General features: G+C 35.0%; 1 protein-coding gene across 1 annotated transcript in view; it reads left to right on the forward strand.

Annotated features, from left to right (window-relative positions):
- The window catches only part of ZNF804A (zinc finger protein 804A), a 303,228-nt gene that overhangs the window by 225,204 nt on the left and 52,676 nt on the right, over positions 1–25,348 (forward strand). The window contains exon 2 of the mRNA XM_046018080.1: positions 17,602–17,745. Within this exon, the coding sequence (XP_045874036.1) occupies positions 17,602–17,745 (144 nt within the window). The remainder of the gene's footprint in view (positions 1–17,601; positions 17,746–25,348) is intronic.

The raw sequence follows: 25,348 nt of genomic DNA on the forward strand, positions 1-25,348 counted from the left end.
ATTTCTTTTAGTAAAACAACAGCAACAATAGCAAAACACAAAAACCTTTACTGATCCCTCGTATATACCAGGAAATCTAGGAATCGGTTCTCCCCTCTAAATACTCACACAGCACACACCATCTCATAAACCATTGTCTTCCACAGAAATTTATTTCTCTCAGTTACGTCTTATTTTGCTTCCTGTTTTTTCAAGTAGCATTCGTAACATTTTTCCTAACAGCTAACAGCTCTCTCTTTTCTAACCTTCTGTCTATTCCAACATACATCATTATCTATTCTTTCACTTTACCCTTGAAACACAATCATTTCTTCACCATGTCTCTATCTGAATTTCATTAAAGATTAGGGGAAATTGAGAAGAGTTTTACCATAATGCTGCAAGTGAAGAATTGAAAATGCACTATGACTTTTTCCCTTTCACACAGATTTTTCTCCCCATATGTTTTCCCTTTGAAAACTGTCACCTAATCATCTTAGTGAAATTCCTGCCCTATCTTATATTTGCTTGTTTTTCCATTTGTCTCTAGAAGTTTCTTTCCAAGAACAATAAAGATAAACAATATCTCAACTTCCTCAGGTAAAGATTTTCTGACTTCCTCCCTCTGGCCCATTCTAGGATTGCAAAGGAAGGGAGTGGTTTGAGAAGATACTGTGGCTTTCACCACAGAGAAACTATCAAAGTATCTTCTCAGTAAATACCATTCTTTTACTGAACAGAATTTCAATGCCATATTTTAAATATTTTCTTACTACACTTGGATTCATATTCAGTTATGGCTAAATTTTATGCATGTTTTCAAATCATCATACTGTTTCCATTATCTAATTAATGCCACTACAATTTGTGTTCTTTAATGGATTTTAACAACTTAATAGTTATTAGATAAAAGTACATCCTTGATACCATATGTCAACTATACTTCAATTAAATTTTTTTTAAAAATCACTGGTTAACTCCTTAACCTTAGTTTAGCTTTATTGTAACATTTGTTTAGACTTGTATAAACATTAGTATTTAAACTGACACCTTCCTAAAATATACTGGCTGACCATCAATCATACATTTACATTAAAAGACAAGATTCAATATTTTGTACTTTCTATGTTTAAATTTTTAAAAAATATTTATATTTTAACAAAAGGTACTTTATGCTTAAATTTTTTTTTCTGACTCTATTTTGATTTTATTTTTTTTTTCCATTTTATTTATTTTTTTCAGCGTGACAGTATTCATTCTTTTTGCACAACACCCATTGCTCCATGCAAAACGTGCCCTCCCCATTACCCACCACCTGTTCCCCCAACCTCCCACCCCTGACCCTTCAAAACCCTCAGGTTGTTTTTCAGAGTCCATAGTCTCTTATGGTTCGCCTCCCCTCCCCAATGTCCATAGCCCGCTCCCCCTCTCCCAATCCCACCTCCCCCCTGCAACCCCCAGTTTGTTTTGTGAGATTAAGAGTCATTTATGGTTTGTCTCCCTCCCAATCCCATCTTATTTCATTTATTCTTCTCCTATCCCCCTACCCCCCCATGTTGCTTCTCCATGTCCTCATATCAGGGAGATCATATGATAGTTGTCTTTCTCCGATTGACTTATTTCACTAAGCATGATACGCTCTAGTTCCATCCACGTCGTCGCAAATGGCAAGATTTCATTTCTTTTGATGGCTGCATAGTATTCCATTGTGTATATATACCACATCTTCTTTATCCATTCATCTGTTGATGGACATCTAGGTTCTTTCCATAGTCTGGCTATTGTAGACATTGCTGCTATAAACATTCGGGTACACGTGCCCCTTCGGATCACTATGTTTGTATCTTTAGGGTAAATACCCAGTAGTGCAATTGCTGGGTCATAGGGTAGTTCTATTTTCAACATTTTGAGGAACCTCCATGCTGTTTTCCAGAGTGGTTGGACCAGCTTGCATTCCCACCAACAGTGGAGGAGGGTTCCCCTTTCTCCACATCCTCTCCAGCATCTGTCATTTCCTGACTTGTTAATTTTAGCCTGTTTCACATTTACCTTTTTGCTGTATAAATTTTTAGGCCACTAGTGATTCCTCCTGATAGAGAACAAAGTCAGGTATACAAAGAGGGCTAGTGGGTATCTCAGCAAAAGCAATTAAAATTCAGACTCACCATTGCACGGTACAAGATCTCGGGGCAATTGTCTTTATCCTTTTAGTCTTGTCTTTGTTATATGTAAAATGGGAATAATAATGTTCGTGTGAGGATTAATATCATCAGGGCTGAGATAATTCAAGCATAGGGATCATTTGTGACAATAAATAAATATTAGTCTTTCCCTTTCTTATTATGTCTTCTCCACCCAAATTTTAGTTTGAAGTTTTTCAAGTTAAAATGCTTCTCTTTGCAAAATATCCCTTTTCTTTTGGATACCTGAAACATATGATTATTTCCAAATGGGTTTTCCCTGCTGTGCTAACAATGTATCAAATGCACAGACTATCACTCCCATTTGGAGTTCAAGACAAAGCAGAATTAACCACAGGGGCAGATCCTGCTGCCTCTAATGGGAGGGACAGCAGGTCTCCATATATTGTTCTTCTTATTATGGAAGCCATGGTTGCATTATGAGTTTTGCAAGGCACCTGAGGAGCTCATATGTGACACCTACAATGTCACGCCTTGCTTTTTTGAGAAAATATTTTCGAAAAATGCATGAAGCTAAGAGTTTTGAGGACTATTATTTTACCTTATTTTGTTCTCAGCAAGACAATTTTATTTTGTAGCCAAGAAATAAAAAAAAGGGGGAAAAAAAGAAAGAAAGCAAAAGAAATGTATGATTTTAGGATGTAGTAGAACTAGTCTAACATTAATTAAAAATCCATCTTTTCCTTTATTTGAAATCTGTATTACTCTCCTCTCTCTTTCAGAGTCTCTTATCTCCTCTTCCATGTGATCATCTTTTGGAGTGATATATCTTCTAACAAATATGCAAAATTTCTTAGATAGTCTCAAAATGCAGCATTAGAAAATATAATCCAAAAGAATCCATAATATTATCTTGTCCTCCAAGTAGTCCTTACTGAATTTAGTCATGGACCATCCCAGCTCAAGTGGTTAGAGTGAACATGACTCTCCTTTTGAGAGAAAATATATTTTTTTCTGAATGGGTACTTTGACTTTTAAAATGTTTATTATGTCTTTTAAATTTTATTATTATGTAGTAACAAAATAGTAAAAGAGTAGTTATCATCTTTTTAATTCATTCTATTATGCTATGTATAAATATCTAACAATAAAAATAAAAAGAACTGCTCTATAGGACATTATAATTAAATTAAATCTGAGTAATAATCAGAAAATATTAAGTAACTTCTATCTAAGCCCTAGAAAATTTGTCGAAAAGGCTCAAGAATACTTCTATAGATTCAACAGAACAGGAATCCTAGAAATGAGTAGCTAATATCTTTGCCTTTAAAAGGAAGACACTCAGAATATGTACCTCCTTACCTCCCAACCACTCACTGTTGTGGAAGAAACTGGCCTCTGTCTCCATCACTCAACAGGATTGCTCTCTTCTGTAGCTTTCATTTCATTACTCACAATCTCCTGTTGTGCTGTCTCTAATCTTCCATACCTCCCTGTTACTCATACACTGTGTTGTTGCTCTTTTTATGAAGGATTTTACTTATTTCTACCTGAAAACCGTCATCCTAACTACTCTCTTTGCTTCCAATCTTAGCTCTGTCCCTATTTCATTTTCTACCCTGTGATCATATCTGTTTTTTTAAAAGATTTTATTTATTTATTTGAGAAAGAGAGAGAGCTGCGTGGGTGGGTGTGCCTGCCAGCAGGGGAAAGGAGGGGCAGAGGAAGAGGGGGAGAGAGCATCTCAAGCAGACACCTTGCTGAGCGCAGACCCAACAGAGGGCTCCATCCCACCAACCTGAGATCATTCTGTGAGCCAAAATCAAGAGCCTGATGTTCAGCCAACGGAGCCACCCAGGTGCTGCTGCTTCCCCCAACAATGTCTTTTTTTAAATGCAGATATGATCAATTTTCGTGCCTGCTTAAAAGTCTTTATGGACTTCCCCATCAGCTTTTATAAACATTCAGACTGCTTAGCAAACAGAAAGATCTTCATAATCCCACCTCAGCCTTGCCTTTCCATAGTTGCCACAGTCCCTTGCCCTACTCCACAGCACGTACCACATTCTCTAGCTACACTATATGGCTCATGATTTTCCAAAAGTATACTATTTCATGGTTCTATATATAATTTATTTTCCTGCAGTATAAAATCCACCGCTTCCTTCTTTCCCCTACTGACACCTATTGAGATTTCAGTGAATTAAGCATGATTTTGAAAGACTCTACTGATTCCTTCACATGGAAGAATTTTGCTTACCATTGTGTGTTCATGATAGTCTTCTTTATGGACTTTTTTTTATAAATTATCATAACACACACATATATATTTATATATAACACACATATATACTAGAACACACGTATAACATAATGAACAAAAGTTGTCTTTCTTTTCCATTGCCAGTGTAATGGTGTTAATAGAAAAGATATAGTTTTATACATATTAGTGTCTAAGAGGGTCCATAATACCTACAGAAACCCAACAAATGATTATTGAATGAATAGATTTATGGTTTTTTACCTTTTTATTAGTGTTAATTTTAATTCTATGAATGGATTTATGTTTCATACTTTATGAACATGGTTTTTGCTGATCATAATGGGCAGATATTGGTACCTCTGAGTGCATCATTTCTTCTCACCATTGAAAACTAAATCAGTAAGTCATAACTTCATATAGAATTGATAGCTTTGATTTGTATTGTAGTATTTAAAATCACTCTTCAGAATATTATTGTATGAATGCATTATATTTTGCACAGATACTTACCAAGGATTATAAGTATTAAGACTCTAAATCTCAGTAGGGGGAAAAAAGTGTACATTTTGGGTATTTTAAACATTTCTTCCACCCAAGTAAATAGTGTATACCACCAAAAATATGGTTCAAGATTGGAAACAATAAATGATATATACAACCTCCAAAAATATAGTTACAATTTATTCATTCATTTATAGAGCAAATATTTTTTAAACACTTGTTTGTTCTAGTCACTCTTTTTTTTTTATATTTTATTTATTTGACAGAGAGAAATCACAACTAGGCAGAGAGGCAGGCAGAGAGAGAGGAGGAAGCAGGCTCCCTGCAGAGCAGAGAGCCCAATGTGGGGCTCGATCCCAGGACCCCGGGATCATGACCTGAGCCGTAGGCAGAGGCTTTAACCCACTGAGTCATCCAGGAGCCCCTGTTCTAGTCACTCTTTTAGGCATTATGGATATGGCAGTGAACAATGCAATTAAAGATCCTGACTTCGTAGAACTTAACAGGTGTGAGACTACAACAGTTATATAATGTAATATGAAATAGTGAATATATATATATAATATAAAAAATATATATGTGATACGTATATCACAAATATTTTTTTTTCCTTGATGCCCCATTCATAACCCATCAACAGGTACCATTTTCATGCACACAGTCCTGGTTTCTGACGGCTAGAGCCTGAATTCTTTTCCTGAGAACTTTTACCAGGCGCCAGAGACCGCTCCATTCTTGAGAATGAGAAACCCTAAAATTCCAAGTGTAAATGCCCTCTGGAAATTGCCATTAACTAATGCATAAGAGGATTTATTGGATAAATAGTACAGTTTCCTTGATTCATGGCTACAAAAACTCTGAGGTTTGTATTCTGCACTAGTTTCCAGAGTTTCTAGCATGGGCAAGCTTCATTTGCTCCTTTAGTAACCCTTCAAAATATAATCTTTACTGGCTTCCATTCCTTTAGTTTTAACCTAAGGCTTTATATTTCAAGTGGGTTTCTTAGAGACAATATGTAGTTTGGGTTTTTTAATCTACTCTGACAATCTTTGTCTTTTAATTGCTGTAATTAGACCATTCTCATTAAAAGTGATATAGTTGTTGTAATAGCTACCATGTTTGTGATTATTTTCAATTTGTTGAATTTATTCTTTGTTTCTCTTCCTGTCTTTCCCTACGTTCCGTGGTTCTAAACGAACAATTTATGATTCAACTTTATCACCTCTCCTAGAGTATAGATTACACTACTTTTTAATGCTTTTTTTTTAGTGGCTGATCCAGGGTTTACAACATAGGTATTTAGTAATCTGAGTCCATCTACATATAATACTATATCATTTCACATACAATGTAGGCATCTTATATGGGAGTATTCCTAATTCTTCCCCCAGTTCTTTCTGACATTGTTGTGATTCATTGTACTTATCTGTATGCAATAATCACCCAATTCATTTGTAGTATTATTGTTTTAAATAAAAGTAACTTTTGGATCCATTAAGAATATGTAAGTATGTATAGATAGATAAAGATACAGATATACCTTGGTTGATACACCTTAATTTATTTTTTTCTCCAATACTTTTCCTACACAATTTTCTTTCTGAAAAACTTCTTTTAGTATTTCTTACAGGTCGTATTTGTTGGCAATGAATTCATTTAGTTCTGTTTATCCAAGAAAGTCTAGTTCTGCTTCACTTTTGAGGGATAATTTTTCTAGATATTGAGTTCTAGGTTGATATGGTTTTTGTTTTGTTCTTTTTTTCTTCAAACACTTTAAAATTTTCAAACTACCATTTCACTCTCCTCTCACTTGCATGGTTTCTGATGAAGTCTTTGTTGTAATCATTACCCATGTTTCTCCGTAAGTAAGGCTTTTCCCCTGTTTTGAAATCTGAATATAAGTTTTTTCTGTCTTTAGCTTTTTTGCTGTATAAATATGATATGTCCAGATGATTATTGCTGTTGTACTGTTATTTATATACTTTTGGTGTTCTCTGGACTTCTTAAATCTTTTGTTTGGTGTATGTTATTAATTAGAAAAATTTTCAGTCATTATTACTTCAAAGGTACTTTCTGCTCCATTGTCTCTCTTCCCCTGTTATTATCCCCTGTAGGATAGGATACGATCCCCTGATCTTATCCTATAGTTCCTAGATGTTCTTCTGTTCTGTGTCCCTCCTTTCTTCATTTCAGTTTGGTAAGATTGTATGGATACATCTTCAAGTTTACTGGTTCTTTTTCTCAGCTGTGTCACATCTACTGATGAGTCCATTGAAGACATTTTTTTCCTTTTAGTTAAACTATTTTTGATTTCTATCATTTTCATATATTCTTAAAATTTTTAATTTTTTATTTACATAAGCCATCTATCCTTGCATTTTTGCCTACTTTTTCTATTAGAGACTTTAACACATCAATCATAGTTGTATTAAATTCCCTCTCCGATAATACCAGCATCTATGTAATATCTAAATTCTGAGCCTTGTTCTGGTGCTTATCATTTCTCTTCATACTGTTTCTTTTTCTTACCTTTTAGAATTCTTTGTAATTTTTGGTTGAAAGCTATCAGAAACTAAGGTCTTCTAGTGTCCTTGATTGTGTGTAACTTCTTAATTCCCTATGCACTTCTCCTCAGAAAAAGTGTGTAATGTGCAACTCCTTCAGCTCTAATTCACTGTGATACTGGAGCCCTACAGCTGGGTTAGGAAAGTGTGGGGAGAGGGAGCATTTTATAACCTTTCAATATTAGTCCTCTAATATATCTCCATCTCAGGTCTATGACTGTCCTATGTGTTTCTCCTGTGATACAGCTCCTTTATCTGTCTCCCAAGCCCTGACTCCATTTTGGGGGTGGGGGGGGAAGAGGGGGTTGTAGAATTCCCATTCTATATTTTAAGCCATGTCATGACCCTGTCATGACCTGTCAAACCCACAACTTTAATGATACAGGAAGACTATAGGGAAAGTAAATTCCTTTTCCTGGCTAGAAGAACATTTCTTTTTTTTTTTAAGATTTTATTTATTTATTTGACAGAGAGAGATCACAAGTGGATAGAGAGGCAGGCAGAGAGAGAGAGAGAGGGAAGCAGGCTCCCTGATGAGCAGAGAGCCCGATGCGGGACTCGATCCCAGGACCCTGAGATCATGACCTGAGCCGAAGGCAGCCGCTTAACCCACTGAGCCACCCAGGTGCCCATAGAAGAACATCTTTGAATTGAGACATGGAAATACTCTATCTCTTGGAAGTGGATTTTAGTTATAGATAAGGTTCTTGACTTATTTCATAGTAATTTTTTGTTTGTTTGTTTGTTTGTTTTCCCAACCACCTTCCAGGGACACCTTTCTCAGACTATCCTCATGAGAACCTGGTGGAATTAATTAAAAAAAAAAAAAAGCCTACAGAAATGTTTGGTGTCCCTCTAACATTTGAGCCACCAGAAGTTTCTGTCTCACACACTAGACCATAGTCAGCCAATAGAATTCATCAGTTAACATTTGAGACTTCCTACCAATTCATGGCTCCAGCAATTTCTGACCCAAGTAAGCAGATATTTATTATTACATCTCTAAACATGCTTGTTTCTACAGATTTTGAAGTGGAGTTTTACCCTATGAACTTTGTTCTTTCACAGTTTTGAGAAAAACAATTGATTTTCATTTTTCATAGATAGTTCTTGTTATGAGGACAAGAACAATGATTTCCAAGCTCTGTACGTGCCAGAGCTGAAACCAGAAATCTTTGTCTGCTTCCTACTCTCTTCTCACTTTGCTACTCTCCTGCCACTCTTTCCTGAGAAATAAACCACGTAAACTCCACTCCTTGTCTCACTGTCTGTTTCTTGGTGAACTCAAGCTAAGAAAACCAGTGAGACATTTTAATAGAGAATCTGTTCTGTCTTATCCTAGGTTACTATTACAACTGAGAGAGTAACAAATAGGCATTAGATCATTAAATCCCTTTCCAATACCTTTCAGAGAAAATGGCTGCTGCCTATAAAGTTAAGAGATTTCTTAAGATGAGAAAAAGTACCTTAAATTACTATCACTCATCTACCCTGAAACGCTTTGCAGCATCTATTTATAAATATTTATTTATTATTTATAAATTCTATATAAATAGAATTTCCATGTTGGAATTATTACTATCCATAGGATATTTTATAATTACAAACTAGAATTCTACACACTTCAGCTAGCATTCAGCTTCAGAAAACCTGATATACTTTTTTCTGGTTTGCTTTCAAAATGGGATCCCTATAGCCTTACTTTATGTATGGGGAGAATGCAGAGGAATGTTAAATTTCAGTGAGCTATTGAAATATGTTGTCTATCAGATCTTTCCAAACATGAAGGGAAAAGTGTAACCTAATTTTCTGTTGCCTTCTCAAGTTGTACTAAATACTGTGTTAAATTAACCAGATGGTCTAACAAATCTTAGTCACAAGCAAGGTTTACCTACAGGACCCATGGATGAAATCAGAAAAAGATGCCTCCAAAGAGGCAAGCCAAGAGAGGTAGACAAGAATGTACTTTGATGGTTAAAGCCTGGGAATCCATTCTTCTTTTACATGAACAGGTTCTATGCAAATTATCCAGTCGTTGTTATCAGTTAAAAAAGAGGAGAGGAATAGATAAAACCTTTTAAATTAACACTCTTGCTTGAAACTAATTCTGAAAGAAGTTACCAATTTTGAGAAACAACTTTGTCTATCTCATAAACATGGCCATTAAAGTATGCTGCGTCCTTACTGTTGGGTTATATTCAGTTTTGCTCATTAGGTTGTCCAAATGATATTCAATACACAGTTTTTTTTGTTTGTTTGTTCGTTTTTCTTTTGTATTCTGTCTCTGCTATCATCTTTCACAGTGATATAGATGCATTTCTGTGGAATCCTTTTAAAAGAAAACCTCACATTTAAATGCATATATTTTACTATAATTCTATTTAATACATCTTGACTTTTGATGAAATTGTAACGTTCTGACTCAACCTTTAGTTGTCCCTTCTATAGTCTTCAAAATTATCTTGTTATCCATTTTTCAGGCTTTGAAATAATAGAACCTAGCCTTAAGACGAGAATGACATATATTTTGAGACAATAGCACAGCCTTTGTCACTCAGAATTGGTTGCCCTCCTGACTAATAGAAAAGATATTTAAATTAGATAAAGGCAAACATCAGTTTTCCTGCATGCCTTCTTTTGTACTCAGTCTCTCTTTCTTGTTAATATAGCTTTCAGATTCCAATACCCAGAGGTGTTCTATAACTGTTTTCCTCCTGAATAAACTTTCTCTTCTTCACATTAAGGGGGAAGATAAAAAAGGAAAAGCTGTAAAATGAGTGACAACTTGGATGGACTTTGAAACTATTACGCTAAGTGAAATAAGATGGAGAAAGACAAATGCTCTGTGATTTCACTCATATGTGGAATCTAAAACAAATGAACAAATAAAATAAAACAAAAACAAATTCACAGGTACAGGGAACAGACTAATGATAACCAGAGGAGAAGTGGTTTGGAGTATACAAAATGAGTGAAGGGGTCAACTATATGGTGATGATGGTAACTAGAGTTGTGGTGGTGATCGCTTTGTATTCAGATGTTAAATTACAAAGCTGTACACCTGCAACTTATATAATAAGAACAAGGGAAAGAAGACAGAGAATAGAAAGTGTTTTTCTTCTACAATGATGATAACAGAATTTATCTTTAAGGAAATAGCATTTTAGCAGAGATCTGCTGGAAGTTAACAACAAATTTGTACACATGTTTGGTGTAAAAACATTCCATGCAGAATAAATAACAAGTCTAGGTATGAAAGTGGGTGTATGGTTGAAGAAGTTTCAGAAACATTAAGTAAATAAGGGTGGGTAAGGCAAAATGAGAGAGAGAATGCTAGAAGATGATGGCCCAGATATAGCCAGGAAAAGGTAAAGTAGGAATTGTATGTAGGGCATTGTAAGAATGTTTATTCTAATGATGATGAAGGATTATTAGAGAGTTTTGAACTGAAGAATGATACTGTCTTAAACTATTCTAGGAAATGTAGCTTGTGAGCAAGACATTCATAGGAAACACCAAAAAAGGAAAGAAAAGAGAAAAAAAAACAACACATATAATTTTTGCCCAGTTCTTAAAAATCAAGCCTAGGACAAAGACAGTTGGTCATTTGGGAAATTATTCCAGGAAGCAGAAATGAATGTTCCAGAGAAATAAAACAGATAAATAAGGAAACTAATATAAGGATATACTGATTGCCACTATTGCAAGTATTGGCACTCTGTCTGGGACCCTCTGTGGAATCTCGGAAATGGGTCTCAGAAACAACTGCCTGATAAATAAAGGAGGAAAGAATTTATCCTGGAGTTGTTACCCTCCACAGGTCAAGAGTAGACCTATATTGCAGTAACCCTCAGCACTTCTGGGCTGTGCCTTTCTTGGTGCTGAGTGAGATCCTGCAAACACCCATTTCATGAATCAAAGAAGTCCCTGGACAGGAAAGGAAGATGTCTCAACATAGGCTGGGGCAAAATGCAGTCATGTGGCACTTGTGAAGTTGTTGGACCATCTCAGAGTCAATCACTCAAGTAATGACTAGAACAAAAGACACGGCCTAGAAGATGTGCACTATTTTATTGGAAATGTGAACTGTGGACTGTGGACTTCCAAACGAAGTGTCTTCTGCCTATATAGTCTTCTAGAAAAGAACAGTTTTGCTATCTCTTTGGTTAATTTTTTTTTTTTAAGATTTCATTTATTTGTCAGAGACTGAGAGAGAGAGAGAAAGAGAGAACAAGCAGGGAGAGCAGCAGGCAGTGGGAGATGCAGACTCCCCGCTGAACAGAGAGCACAACATGGGACTTAATCCCAGGGTCCTGGGATCATCACCTTAGCTGAAGGCAGACACTTAACCCATGAGCCACAGGTGATTTGTTTCTTCATTATAATCAAAATGTATCAAAGACTTGTTTTAGATTCCTTTTTTAAAAGAACTTATGATGAAATTTATCCTGAATTTATATCACAAGGTTGCTTTTCTTCTTTTTTTAAAATTATGTTCAGTTAGCCAATATATAGTACATCATTATTTTTTGATGTAGTGTTCAAAGATGCTTTTATTCTTGATGAAGTAATAGCAGAGAGACAGACAGAGACAGACAGAAGGAGAAAGGGAGATTTTTCTGAGCATTTTAAGTATTAATTACATACAAATAATTATGTATTAAGAGGGCCCAATCTATTTATATTTTTGTATGTATTTTGTATATTTATATATGTATATGTATATTGTATATTGTATATTTTTGTAATTTTAATTTTCTTTTTTTTTTTTTTTTAAAGATTTTATTTATTTGACAGAGAGAGATCACAAGTAGGCAAAGAGGCAGGCAGAGAGAGTGAGAGGGAAGCAGGCTCCCTGCAGAGCAGAGAGCCGGACGCGGGACTCGATCCAGGACCCTGAGATCATGACCTGAGCCGAAGGCAGCGGCCCAAACCACTGAGCCACCCAGGCGCCCCAATGTAATTTTAATTTTCTAAAAGGAGTATTCCTAGCAGAAATATTAGGATGTAATATAGGATCACAGCTACTATTTAGCCTTGATAATTTATATACAGCATAACTTGGTATTAGCTCTAAAAGTATTCCCCAAATAACTGGATACTATAAACCCAAGCATGAACGCAATTGTTTTAAAACTATTATGTAACTAGTGCTGCTAGTTCCTGTTTTGTTTGCTTGTTATATATGTCCAAAAGTGTCTACATATATGTTGGATGTCTGCCAATGCTTGGCTCTGAAAAAAAGCATTGGAGATAGAGAAGTAAATGTAACAGCTACAAATCCCTGACCTCATAGAGCTCACATTCCTTGGAGAAGACTACTTGACTGTACCAAGTTATGGATGCCTCTCAGAATTTGACACCAAATGTTATGCTAAAGCCACCATGAAATGTGTCCTTTTGGGAAACAACTTTTCTCCCCTCAAAGTACTATTGGGGGATGCCTGGGTCGCTCAGTTGGTTAAGAGGCTGCCTTCAGCTCAGGTCATGATCCCAGCGTCTTGGGATCAAGTCCCACATCAGACTCCTTGCTTGGCAGGAGCTTCTCCCTCTGCCTCTGCCTGCCACTCTGCCTGTGCTCACTTGCTCACTCTCTTTCCCTCTCTCTCTCTGACAAATAAATAAATAAAATCTTTAAAAAAAAGTACTATTGGTACTATTCATTTTTTAATAAATTGTTGATGGAATGGCCCTGGGTCTGTGGATAAACCATTAACTTCATTATTTCAGTTTGCTGATCTGCAAAAAATATTACACTGTGCAATTGTTAAGGTTGCCTATTAAAACATCCTTGATGTTCTAGCTTTGGAATTATATGCTACTTTCCTGAAAGTAAGGATTCAACCTTCATTCTTTGTAGAAATATCTAAAATGCCATTTGGATGACCTGACTAGCTACAAGTAGCTAGTTCCTCCATCACATTCAGTGGGACATTACAGAAATTGGGTACATTCTTGAATAGAGTGGGTTTGCCAGAAAGAAGGGGGAAATTTAAGGTTGAGTTTACACAAACCACTGTGCTCTTTTTTCATCCCACTCAAATATATTTATTACCTTCTGCAGTGGAATGGTTGTGTTGAATATGTCATTGTGCTTTATAATCTCAGCCAGTGCCTCCTTCTCTATCATTCACAATGAAGGAGAAGGGCCATGGGGCATTGAAGCCTGTCACCTAATAGAGGCTGATTTTGTCTACATACATTTGAAAAGAATGTATGATCAGTGACAGTACCTATGATTCCTTTCCCTTATGATGCACCTACAAACAACCAGTTCTTCTAGTCTCTAACATTTTCTAGAATACAGCCCTAAATCTTTACTGTAGTTTGTTTCAAATTGAAAGTTCTAATGTAACAAATGTTCCTTACTGTGCAATTTTACTTACTGTGCAAAATTAGCTTCAACTATGTTATATTTTTTTAACATCTTAGAAGAAGATGATTGATAGATGATAGAATAAACATGTCAAAATATTAGCAACAATTTTAATTAAGTGAAGGTAATGTAAGAGTTGATTATTGGGGTGCCTGTGTGGCTCATTCAGTTAAGTTCTGAACCTTGATTTCAGATCAGGTCATGATCTCAGGGTTGTGGGATTGAGCCCAGCTTGGAGTCCAGCTCAAAGTCTGCCTGTCTCTCTCCCTCCCCTAGCTCTTTCTCTCTAAAAAATGAATAAATAAAATCATTTTCTAAAAAAATATTTTATTTATTTTTTTGACAGAAAGAGAGAATACAGGAAGGTGGAGCACAGGCAGAGAGAGAAGGAGAAACAGGTTCCCCATGGAGCAGGGACTCCGATGCAGAGCTTGATCCCAGGACCCTGAGATCATAACCTGAACTGAGGGCAGATGCTTAATGACTAAGACACCCAGACACCCCCAAAATCTTTTTTAAAAAGAGTTCATTATACTATTCTTGTAATATTTCTGTCATTCCCAATATTTCTTCAAGTTGTGAAGTATAATTTAGAAGTTTTTCTGAGAAATAAATTGTAATGCATAACAAAACGAAGAGAGGGAAGACAAAATAAAAGAGACTGAGAAACATATCAGATCATGGGAATGTATGAGCTTTATTTGAAATCTACTTTAAAAAAAGAATACAACCTTACACTGTCAAAAGAAAATAAATCTGCTTTACTTCAAACTATTAGATGATTGTAGTTACCTTGAACACACTGGATATTCAATGGTAGTAAGGAATGATTATGCTTTCTTCATTGTTTTTTTTTTTTTTCTTTAGCTATGATACTGGTTTCATGATGACATGTCTAAAAATTCCTATTTTAGAGATACATTCTGAAAGATTTACAGTTAACATTAGATGAATTTGGGGATTTCCTTTAAAATTATGTGGAGCAGAGGAAAGGGTAAATGGAAGGAGATAGGATAGGTAAGTTGAAACAAGGTCGACCCTGAGTTGATTAACTGTTGAATCTGGTTGATGGTTATGTGTGGGTTATTACACTATTTCTACCTTTTTTTTTTTTTTATTTGTCAGAGAGAGAGAGCACAAGTAGGCAGAGCTGCAGGCAGAGAGAAAGGGAGAAGCAGGCTCCACACTGAGCAAGGAGCCCAATGTGGGACTCGATCCCAGGATCCTGGGATCATGACCTGAGCAAAAGGCAGATGCTTAACCCACTGAACCACCCAGGAGACCCACTATTTCTACTTTTTTTAATGTGCTTAAAAATTTGAACATAATAAAATGCTGTGAACCAGATTATTTTGGTTCAAATATGGGCTGCACATTTACTCATTATACATCCTTGAGCTAATTAATTAACTTTCCTATATTTTGGTACCTTCACCTATAAAATGAGAAAATGTTTATAATACACATCTCTATAATTTTAATCAGGATTAAGTGAGTTAATATATGCACACTCTTAATCAGTGATTGATCCTAAACAAGCACTGAGTAAATGCTCACTATTGTTTTTAGATTTGTTTTTCTCTTCAGATCTAGGCTAAGGCTAATATTTTGGAAGAATGCAATTTACCTACAAACTTCCGTTTGCTTTACTCAAAAATTCTCCCATTTTTGTGGAAAGAATATGTAAGAAACAATTATTGCTTCTCTGGGGGAATATCAGTCTTAGGAAGAAAAAATAAACCTACACAATAATAAGAAATAATGAAATATTTTGAGAGAGGAAGTAGCTTAACTACAATTATAATTAATGGAGAAAATCACTAGTTTACAAAGAAATTGCTGTTCAAGAATATTATTTTGAGAGCTAATTCAGCTTTGAGCCAAAAACTATTGCCATTATAATATAACTCATATTGATTGGAATTTTATCTCACCTTCACACACTTTAGCCATGAAATCATAGTACTTAATTTTTGTTTCATTTTAATTGGCTAATCCACAAAGTATTATTTTAAAGATTCTATAAAAATTCAGTAACGAGTTTAGTTATATATGACTCATTTTCATCTTTTTAAACAAGCTTTTTAAAAAAAAAAATTTTAAAGATTTTATTTATTTATTTGACAAGAGAGATCATAAGTAGGCAGAGAGACAGGCAGAAACAGACTCTCCGCTGAGCAGAGAGCTGGATGCGGGGCTCGATCCCAGGACCCTGAGATCATGACCTGAGCTGAAGGCAGAGGCTTAACTCACTGAACCACCCAGGTGCCACTAAACAAGCTTTTTTAAAACAACATACTGGAAGGAATCAAAAAGAATAATAGAAATATTTCACATATCTGCCGAGAAATGGTAAATTAAATATTGAATTGATAAATCATGTGTAAATGATTTGAATGATTTTGTAGCTTACCACTTCGTGCAGTTGATAAAACTAATAGAAAAATGGATCATTGTCTTTACAGTGAGAAACTGGATTACATAATTTTAGATTATGGCAAACATATTTATCAGTTACTATAGTGTATATTATAAGGTATACAAATATGATGAATTTTATGATATGTAATATGTGCATAAATATACAGTACAATAAAGTAAGGAAAGTCTTATTCATTAAATTACAATTAATGAGCCACATTTATATTTTGTGGAAGCAATTTAAACATTCAAACTATGAGTCCTTTTTAGCTGGTGTATTTAGAGAGAGGATAATTGCCATTGACATAGAGAGGACTATGTCATCTCATCTCCATATCCCAGTGCCTCAGAGAGTTAGTTTCTTACAGTAACACATTAGAGGCCTGAATATGTAGTTAATTTGAATTTTAAAGGAATCTAGAATCTGTAAGTTAGAAACATAATATATTCTGTGGTAGCAACTGAAATTTAGTCTTCATATCAGCACTTCAACAAAAGACCTGAACAATGTTTCAATATATTGAATTTATTTAATGTTCAACAACATTAACATTAAAGGAACCATGACACAGAAAGTAAATTTAGATTTAAGAAAACCTAAAAGCCACGAACATTTTGCTATTTTATGTTTTGTAAATGAAAGCTAATGATAACTGACTACATTTTTCATTTTTTCAGGGGTTTGATTATATAACTGTCTTTATTTACTATGAGCATGATGAAAGCAATCTGCTTATATACAGTTTAGTCCTTTTCAGTTTAGGTAAATAACTTGCAGAAAAGAATCTCATTTTCTAAAGATGTAGAGAGTTTTTAAAAATTCAACATAAAATGATATGGGTCAAGATGAAAACATTAGTCAAATGAAATCTAGTTGAGATGAATAAATTACTCTCCAGATATTTAAAGAAACTAGCAAACAAAAATACGAAACTTGAATGTTTGTGCACCAATACGGGTTTCTTCATGCAGGACACAGTTTAGATGTTCAGAATTTACAAGTTTATGTTAACTAAGCCATTGCCAGAAATCAGCAGCTGAATCAACATAACTATATGATTTTTGTTTTTTTCTTTGCCAACAGGGCTCAGGAACTTGTTCAAGCAAGGGCTTCTCTTTCTTTGTTTGGTTAGCTTCTCCATGTTTTTGCTGTTCTTCCTGCCATTTATCTTGGCTTCTTCAGTTAACCTTATTCTCCTCAGCTCATAATTTCTTCTGATTTAGTTTTCTGGAATTTGCTTTATTTTTCTTCGTTATATTCTAATTCTAATTATTATGCTGAAATTGACAACTGTCAGAACAAAGTCAACTAAGGGAAGAACTCATTGCTGCCTTCCTTGAAATTTTATTTTTTAGGATTATGCTGAGAAAGAGAACACCATAGCAAAAGCTTTGGAAGATCTGAAGGCCAATTTTTACTGTGAACTCTGTGACAAGCAGTACTACAAGCATCAAGAGTTTGACAATCACATTAATTCATATGACCACGCTCACAAACAGGTAAGAAGGAGGTGTCAAAAAAACCCTGATATTTCTGAACTTTTGTAATAATTTAAGTTGTATAAACTATACAAATATAATATTTTTATGTTTTGTTATGCAATTTTTACAGATGCCTTTTGGGGATGATAATTTAATGATTTAGAGCAAAAGGCAGTTTTTTTTTTTTTTAAAGCTCTAGAAGTAAACTCTGATATAAATAACCAACACAAAGAAATACCAATCAGTTATTACCTTTTCAGTGATTGGAGGTAATTCAAAAATTATATTCTACAGGTGGTGATCCTCTGTCTTCTAATTTATTAATTTTAAATGTTTTAAGCAACTATTGATATTTATCAAATGTGAATGAACTTATAATTCTTTACAGAAATGATTTTCCATTTAAACCCCCATAAAAATATGGAAAAAAAGCCAATTTAATATGGTAAAAATCATCCATAGTTATTGGTTAAGTAAGTACTTAATATGTGTATGATATAGTCTACTTTAATATTTTCATTTTGCTATCAATTGTAAATCCAAGATTGATTTTTTTCAAAGCTCTGTGTAAAGACAAGTTTAAAACTAGTTATGTCTGAAGTGAAGTTAATAATACAGATTCCATTTTCTCATATGCTTTACATTCATCAGAGCAAAGTCTTAATGTTGTTTAGTGAGCTTGATATGATACAGTATAATAGTTATCACTAACTAATGTTTTCTTAGCCATTACTTACAAATATCATCTACATAGCATTTTGGTATGTAGATGAAAGGTATTAATAAAAGGTATTAATAAAAGGTATATTTTAACCCATGAATCTGCCCTAACTTTCCATTAACATTAGAGTTATTTGGCATAAGAAAGAATAGAGGAAAATGATTGTGCTGAGAGCTTATGAATCGACCCTATGTATTTGCTTTGGCTGTCAATCCTTCCATTCTTTTATACCAACACAACTGTGCTTGAGGAGAACATGAGAACATGAGCCTTCATTTATATATATCACTAATTAAGGCGTACTGCTCTTGGTGAGCTGCCCTTGCCATTCTTCTTGCAGATCTACTTGCACACTAGGTAAGGGAAAATTTCTGATGGAAATCTTGTTCCTTTTCTTACATAAAAATACAAAATATAAATATAAATACACATATTCATATATCATATTAAAATCCATCAGATAATAATATTGATTTAATTTCACACTTAGTGACATATGTTCTATAAAAGGATTCTGGACTGCTTCTCCTGATGTGGTAAATCTGAGAAAGTTGTTTCTCTGATTTTTCCTAAGTACCTAAAAGCACAAGATATGTTATAACGTATATGTTTCAGTGTGTAAACTAGGTATTTGGAAATATGTGTATATGTGTTTTAAGACTGTCTTACAGCTATTACTATCATTTGCCTAAGAATGCTTTATTCCACCATAGATTGCCTGGAAGATCAGACTCATAAATTATTATGAGGGCCTTTCCAGTTCCATATTCTTAACAGAGTTAAGATACTACATTGAGAGTTAAGACCCTGACAATGTAATTCAGTCTGGGACTGGGCTATTATTTTGAAAATCCAGAGGATCACTTGTGATAACGGTTGGGGATATCAAGCCCTAGAGATGGATACATTATCTGAATGGTCATGGAGTCTGATAGATAGCAGTCTTAGCTGATTAATTTAGCATGAATCGATGTTCAGTGGTTGAAAATATTTAAGATCTATATCCCTTTCCCATAAGATACTGACAAATCTTTCAGGGTGTCTTCCAAAAATACAATCCCCCTTTTCTGAGCAGCAGCCTCACCCCCATGACTGTTATCAATATTCCTACTACATGATGTCACACCTTGGCACCATGAAGTAGAGAGGGATGAAATTTGAAGAAGGATAATTCAGATTTTTTTTCCTCCTGAGATATTATAGTTGAGATACAAAAAGAAAAAAAATCTGTCTTCAGTCTGACTGTGGTTGGACCAAATACTTGAAAATATAATCGTAAGTCGTGGCTAAATACATGGAAAAGTTGAGAAAGTTGGTTTGCAAAAACGAACGAACAAACAAACAATGTACAAAGAATGAGATACAAGTGGCCATATGATAAGTGAAAAAAAGTGAACATGGATATAGCAATTCTGATTTCAAACGGCTTTCAGATAAAAGTAGTCCTTCCAACACCTAATGTGTAGATTCCGAAAGATATTTCATCTTACTACTAATAAATGAACTCAAAGGAAAAACAAAACAAAACCCTAGCTTAGTACTTATTACTTGCAACTACATCAAACCCCTCTTCCTAAAATATTAACTTATCTACAGGGAATTGTTTTGGTTTCCAACAGAAAAAACTCCACAAGAAACAAGTAAAATCAATGTCCATATTACCAGCACTGAACTTTCAGGTAGGAAAACCCACATGTGATTTGGATACTTCTTGAGTGGAATTAGAAAAAGGCAAAGAGGCCACACATCTGATACATTCATTTGCTACACATATTAATTCACTACATATATACACACATATATCCAAGGACCACCAGATTCAGGAAGAAAGGGAGGAGGAGTTATTGGTGGAATGAGTCCTAACCCTACCACTTACCTGACTTGGGTAAAATACACAAGGCTCAATTAACTCAAATATTCATTGTTAGGGAGAATAAATGAGAGAATGCACATGACCACACTTAGCAGAGTACTTGAAAAATAGTAAAAGCTCAATATTTAATAAATTTTATTATCACTACTTGCTAAAATTTCTTTTCTCCTAGAATGTTTGGGACACTGACAGTTTGCCTTTGAGAGTGCCTGTATTTAGGCTTCCAATAAAGATCTATTTTTGCTTCAAAAAGGCTAATAAAGTCTAAAATGTATCCAAGTAGTCGTGACCTAAGCGCAGTGTGCCTGCCTCATGTATCTTTGCAAATCTGTTATGACAGACTCTGTGTTGCATGTGAACTCTAAGCTTCAAAGAAAAATCTGTTTCTCTCATCCACATGTTCTTTGGGTAACTTCAAAATCTCTCTCAAGCTCTCATCGCCAAGACTTGCTAACAGAGAATTAGAAAAAGGAAGAGGCACGGGTGTACAGAGGTGATCACAATAGTTCACAATTCAGGGTTCATTTTTAGAATATTTTCTCTTTAACTTTGAAACTTGAAAGCCGTTGGATTGTGACCTTTTAATGGCAAGGACCATTCCCTTTTTGTCTTCATTCCTCACAGCATCTAATGCAGCATCTTGCGCGGGTAGACACCCAATCAGGGCTTCCCATATGAATATAAAAGGGCTAGAGTCAAAATGCATTTAAGATCTCGTAATGAGCCACAGTTTCAAGACAGATAACCACTGAGTAGTAGTATATAGAATTGTTGAATCTTTATACTGTATATTTGAAACAAATGCAGAAAAAGTATGGCAATCATGCTGTTAAAAAAAAAAAAGACGTTTCGGGGCTCCTGGAAGTCGGACTCGGTGCTTAGCGGGGAGTCTGCTTGAGATTCCCTCTCCCCCTCTCCCTCTGCCCCCCATTCCTTCTCCCCTGCTCTTGCACTCTCTCTCTCTCTCTCTCTCACTCTCTTTTTCTAAAATAAATAAATAAATCTTAAATAAAAAAAGATGATTAGAATAGTTCCAAGTGAACTTCTATTATTCTGAATTCTAGCTGTTGAGATTTTTTAAAAATTGCTTTAAGTGGGAAACTCAGCATCTGGTAAAAAGAAAAGGTTTTCCTCTAAACCCTTTGACCTATTTATCTGCCCTTAAACTAAAGCCACACTGTGTCTGTCTTCTCACCTGGCAGCCTTTGGGTAATTCAGAGTTATTTTCACTGTAAGAGATTTGTCACAGTGATGTTATGAAGAGATAGAAAAGGAAATGATTGCCTTATTGCCGCTGCCCCTCAAACACTTTGATTTTTACTTTCGTGGCTTCAGTATGGCTGAAGTATTTCCCAAAAGGCACTGAAGTGACCTTCCCCAGCAAGTCAAGATTCAGTGTTTTATGGCATGCTGTTTTGTTCTGCTCTAGAGGAAGTCATGGTCAGGCCAGGTTGTTGGAATTTGCCGGTCGTGCAGGGACTTGTATCGCTATAAAAATGGAGCAGACTTCTTCTCAAATTTGAACATTTCCTAATAACAAACTTCTGTCACTAACCTGATACTTGAGAAAAGAATCACTTCTTGATGTTTGGGTCTACATTTTAATGAGCAAAATAATATTTAAAGGTTAATCGGAAAATACAAGGTACAGGTAAAGTAATGTGTGATTCAATCCATTTTGAATCCCTTCCTTGGGATTTTTCTTCTGATGTGTGCTTCAATCTCTTCGTACATTATTATTTCGTGTAGCCATTTCAAAGATGAGAAGAATGAAAAGACATACAATTTCCTCCTGTAGTACCTCCCTACCGCCCAAAAGTACCTGCCCCGGGAGAAGTACAAGTATATGTCTAGCTAACCATGGAACTGTATTGTTTTGACATTTCATCGCCAAAGCCATAACTTGAATAGAATTTAACTGTAGTTTTTGTCCATTATTGAGTTTGAGGCAGAGTCTGGATAAAATCATCATTTCTAGTATCAGCCGATGCCATTTTCATAAACTTTGCCCAGTGAAGTTCAAATCTCTTTCCCTTCCATCTCCCACTGTCTGTAAGGTTGAAGGCTGTTTATTGAGTCAGTTGAGTCAGTCAATGTTGAGGGTGTGTGAAAAATACTACAACTTTAATGTTTGTGCTCTATGTTCTCTAAATATAATTATGAGAAAAAAAAGAGTTAAAAAGCTAGATTACAGTAGAGAAATGCATCTAATATCAAAGATTTCATTTTACAATTGTCAATTATGTTTTGTAAATGAATAAAAAGAGCGTTCCTTTATCCCTCCTGTGTTCGTTACCACTAAAAATTTCATTTTGTAGAACAACTGCAACAATAGCTATAAGGCAACTTTTTAAGCCAAGGTGGAATATCTTTATTGATTTGTTTATTTTTATTTTTTTTTAAAGATTTTATTTATTTATTTGACAGAGAGAGATCACAAGTAGGCAGAGAGGCAGGCAGAGAGAGAGAGGGAAGCAGGCTCCCTGCTGAGCAGAGTATAGTTGTCATAAAATATTATGTTAGTTTCAGGTGTATAATATGGGGACTCGACAATTATAGATATAGTACAAAATGCTCAATACAGTAATTATAGTTACCCTCTGTCACCATACAGAGTGATTACAGTATTATTGACTATATTCCCCGTGCTGTGTTTATCCTCCCTGTGGCCTCTTTATTTTATAGCTGGAAGTCTGTACCTCTTAATTCCTTTCACCTTTTTTCTTATCTTCCTACCCACCTCCCCTCTGGCAACTACCAGTTTGTTCTCTGCATTTATGAATCCATGTCTGTTTTGTTTTCTTTTCCTTTTAGATTCCACATATAAGTGAAGCCATAGGGCATTTTTCTGTCTATGTCTGACTTACTTCACTTAGCATAACACCCTCCATATCCATCCATGTTGTCACAAATGGCAAGACTTCATTTGATTTTTATGCCTGACTATTATTTCATTGTGTAGATGGGTACATCATATTTTCTTTATCCATTCATTCATCAGTGGACACTTGGGTTGCTTTCATATCTCAGTTATTGTAAATAATGCTGCTATGAACATGCGGGTACATTTTTTTTTTTTTTCCAAATAAGTGTTTTCTTTTTCTTTGGGTAAATACCCAGAAGTGGGGTTACTGAACCCTGTGTTATTTCCATTTTTAATTTTTTGAGAGAACTCCATACCTTTTTCCATAGTGGCTGCACCAATTTACATTCTTTCTGTATATCTGTTGAACATCTTCTGTTTCATGTAGTTCCATTTGTTTACTTTTGCTTTCATTTCCCTTGCCTGGGGAAAAAGAACCAGAAATATATTTCGAAGGCCAATGTCCAAGAGTTTGCTGCCTATGTTTTCTTTTAGGAATGTTATGGTTTCAGGTCTTACATTTAAGTCCTTAATACATTTTTAATTTATTTTTCAAGCGGTCCAGTTTCATTCTTTTGCACATAGCTGTTCAATTTTCCTAATACCATTTATAGAAGAGACTGTTCTTTCTCCATTATATATTCTTGCCTCCTTTGCTATAGATTAATTGACCATAAAAATGTGGGTTTATTTCTGAGGTCTCTGTTCTATTTCATTGATTTACGTGTTTATTTTGGTGAGAGTACCATACTGTTTTGTATTAGATAGCTGTATAGTATAGTTTGAAATCTAGGATCGTGATACCACCAGCTTTGTTCTTTTTCAAGATTGCTTTGGCTATTTGGGGGTCTTTTGTGGTCCCATAGAAATTTTAGGAGTATTTGTTCTAGTTATATGAAAAATACTATTAGTATTTTTTTAGGGATTGCATTGAATCTGAAGACTGCTTTGAGTGGCATGTACATTTTAACAATATTAATTCTTCTAGTTCTTGAGAATGGTATATCTTTCCTTTTACTGTGTATCTTTATTTTTATTATAATAATCATTTATTAATGCTTGGAAGTGTATTTTTCTTGTAGGATACATGATGACTTGGTCAGTGGCATCAATTAAATTATCTCCCTTTATTGTACTATTTTATTTTATTTTATTGTACTATGTTTATAGTGATAATTTAACAAATATATATTTTTTTTAAGATTTTATTTATTTATTTGACAGAGAGAGAGATCACAAGTAGGCAGAGAGGCAGGCAGAGAGAGAGGAGGAAGCAGGCTCCCTGCAGAGCAGAGAGCCCGATGCGGGGCTTGATCCCAGGACCCTGAGATCATGACCTGAGCCGAAGGCAGCGGCTTAATCCACTGAGCCACCCAGGCGCCCCTTAACAAATACATTTTATGAGAATATATGTTTTCACAAATAATTTATTTAGAGATTTGTTATATATTTTATATTATATAGATTTATATATCTTTTATTCTTTTAAAAAAGTAAATCTTTTAAAAAAAGATTTTATTTATTTGTCAGAGAGAGTGAGAGCGCAAGCAGAGGAAGTTGTAAGCAGAGGGAGAAGCAGGCTCCCTGCTGAGCAAGGAGCCTGATGCCAGGACTTGATCCCAGGACCCTGGGATCTCAGAGCCCTAGGGTCACAACCTGAGCCGAAGGCAGATGCTTAACCAACTGAGTCACCCAAGCATCCCAATTTATACTCTTTAAAACCACCTTCCTGTTCTGTGCTGCATGCGTCACCATGGCTTTGCCCCATCTTCTGGGGTGTAATCAATGGTATTCAAAATATATTTCCTATTGTGTAAAAGAATGTCCAAGGACAATTTAAAAATAGTTGATGCTTTGTAAAGATAATCTGCATTGAATGTAGCATGGAATATATGCAGATACCATATTTAGCATTACATTATGAGAGGTAATATATTAAATTAATAATGAAATTGCCCTGAGAAGTAGAGCAGAATTTCCAACAAAACTGCCTATGAATTCTCTGCAACCTCCACCCCTCATACCTTTCATCTCCATATTCGGCCCAGTTGTTGAAAATCAAACACATAGGACATGTAGTATACATGCATTCCTTGGAGAACCTGTGCAGAACCCATTTTCAGTATATGGTTGGCTCTCCCCCTAGATTCACTAAAGCAACTTG

This window comes from Meles meles, chromosome 9, assembly GCF_922984935.1.
Source record: "Meles meles chromosome 9, mMelMel3.1 paternal haplotype, whole genome shotgun sequence".
NCBI classification, from domain to species: Eukaryota; Metazoa; Chordata; class Mammalia; order Carnivora; family Mustelidae; genus Meles; species Meles meles.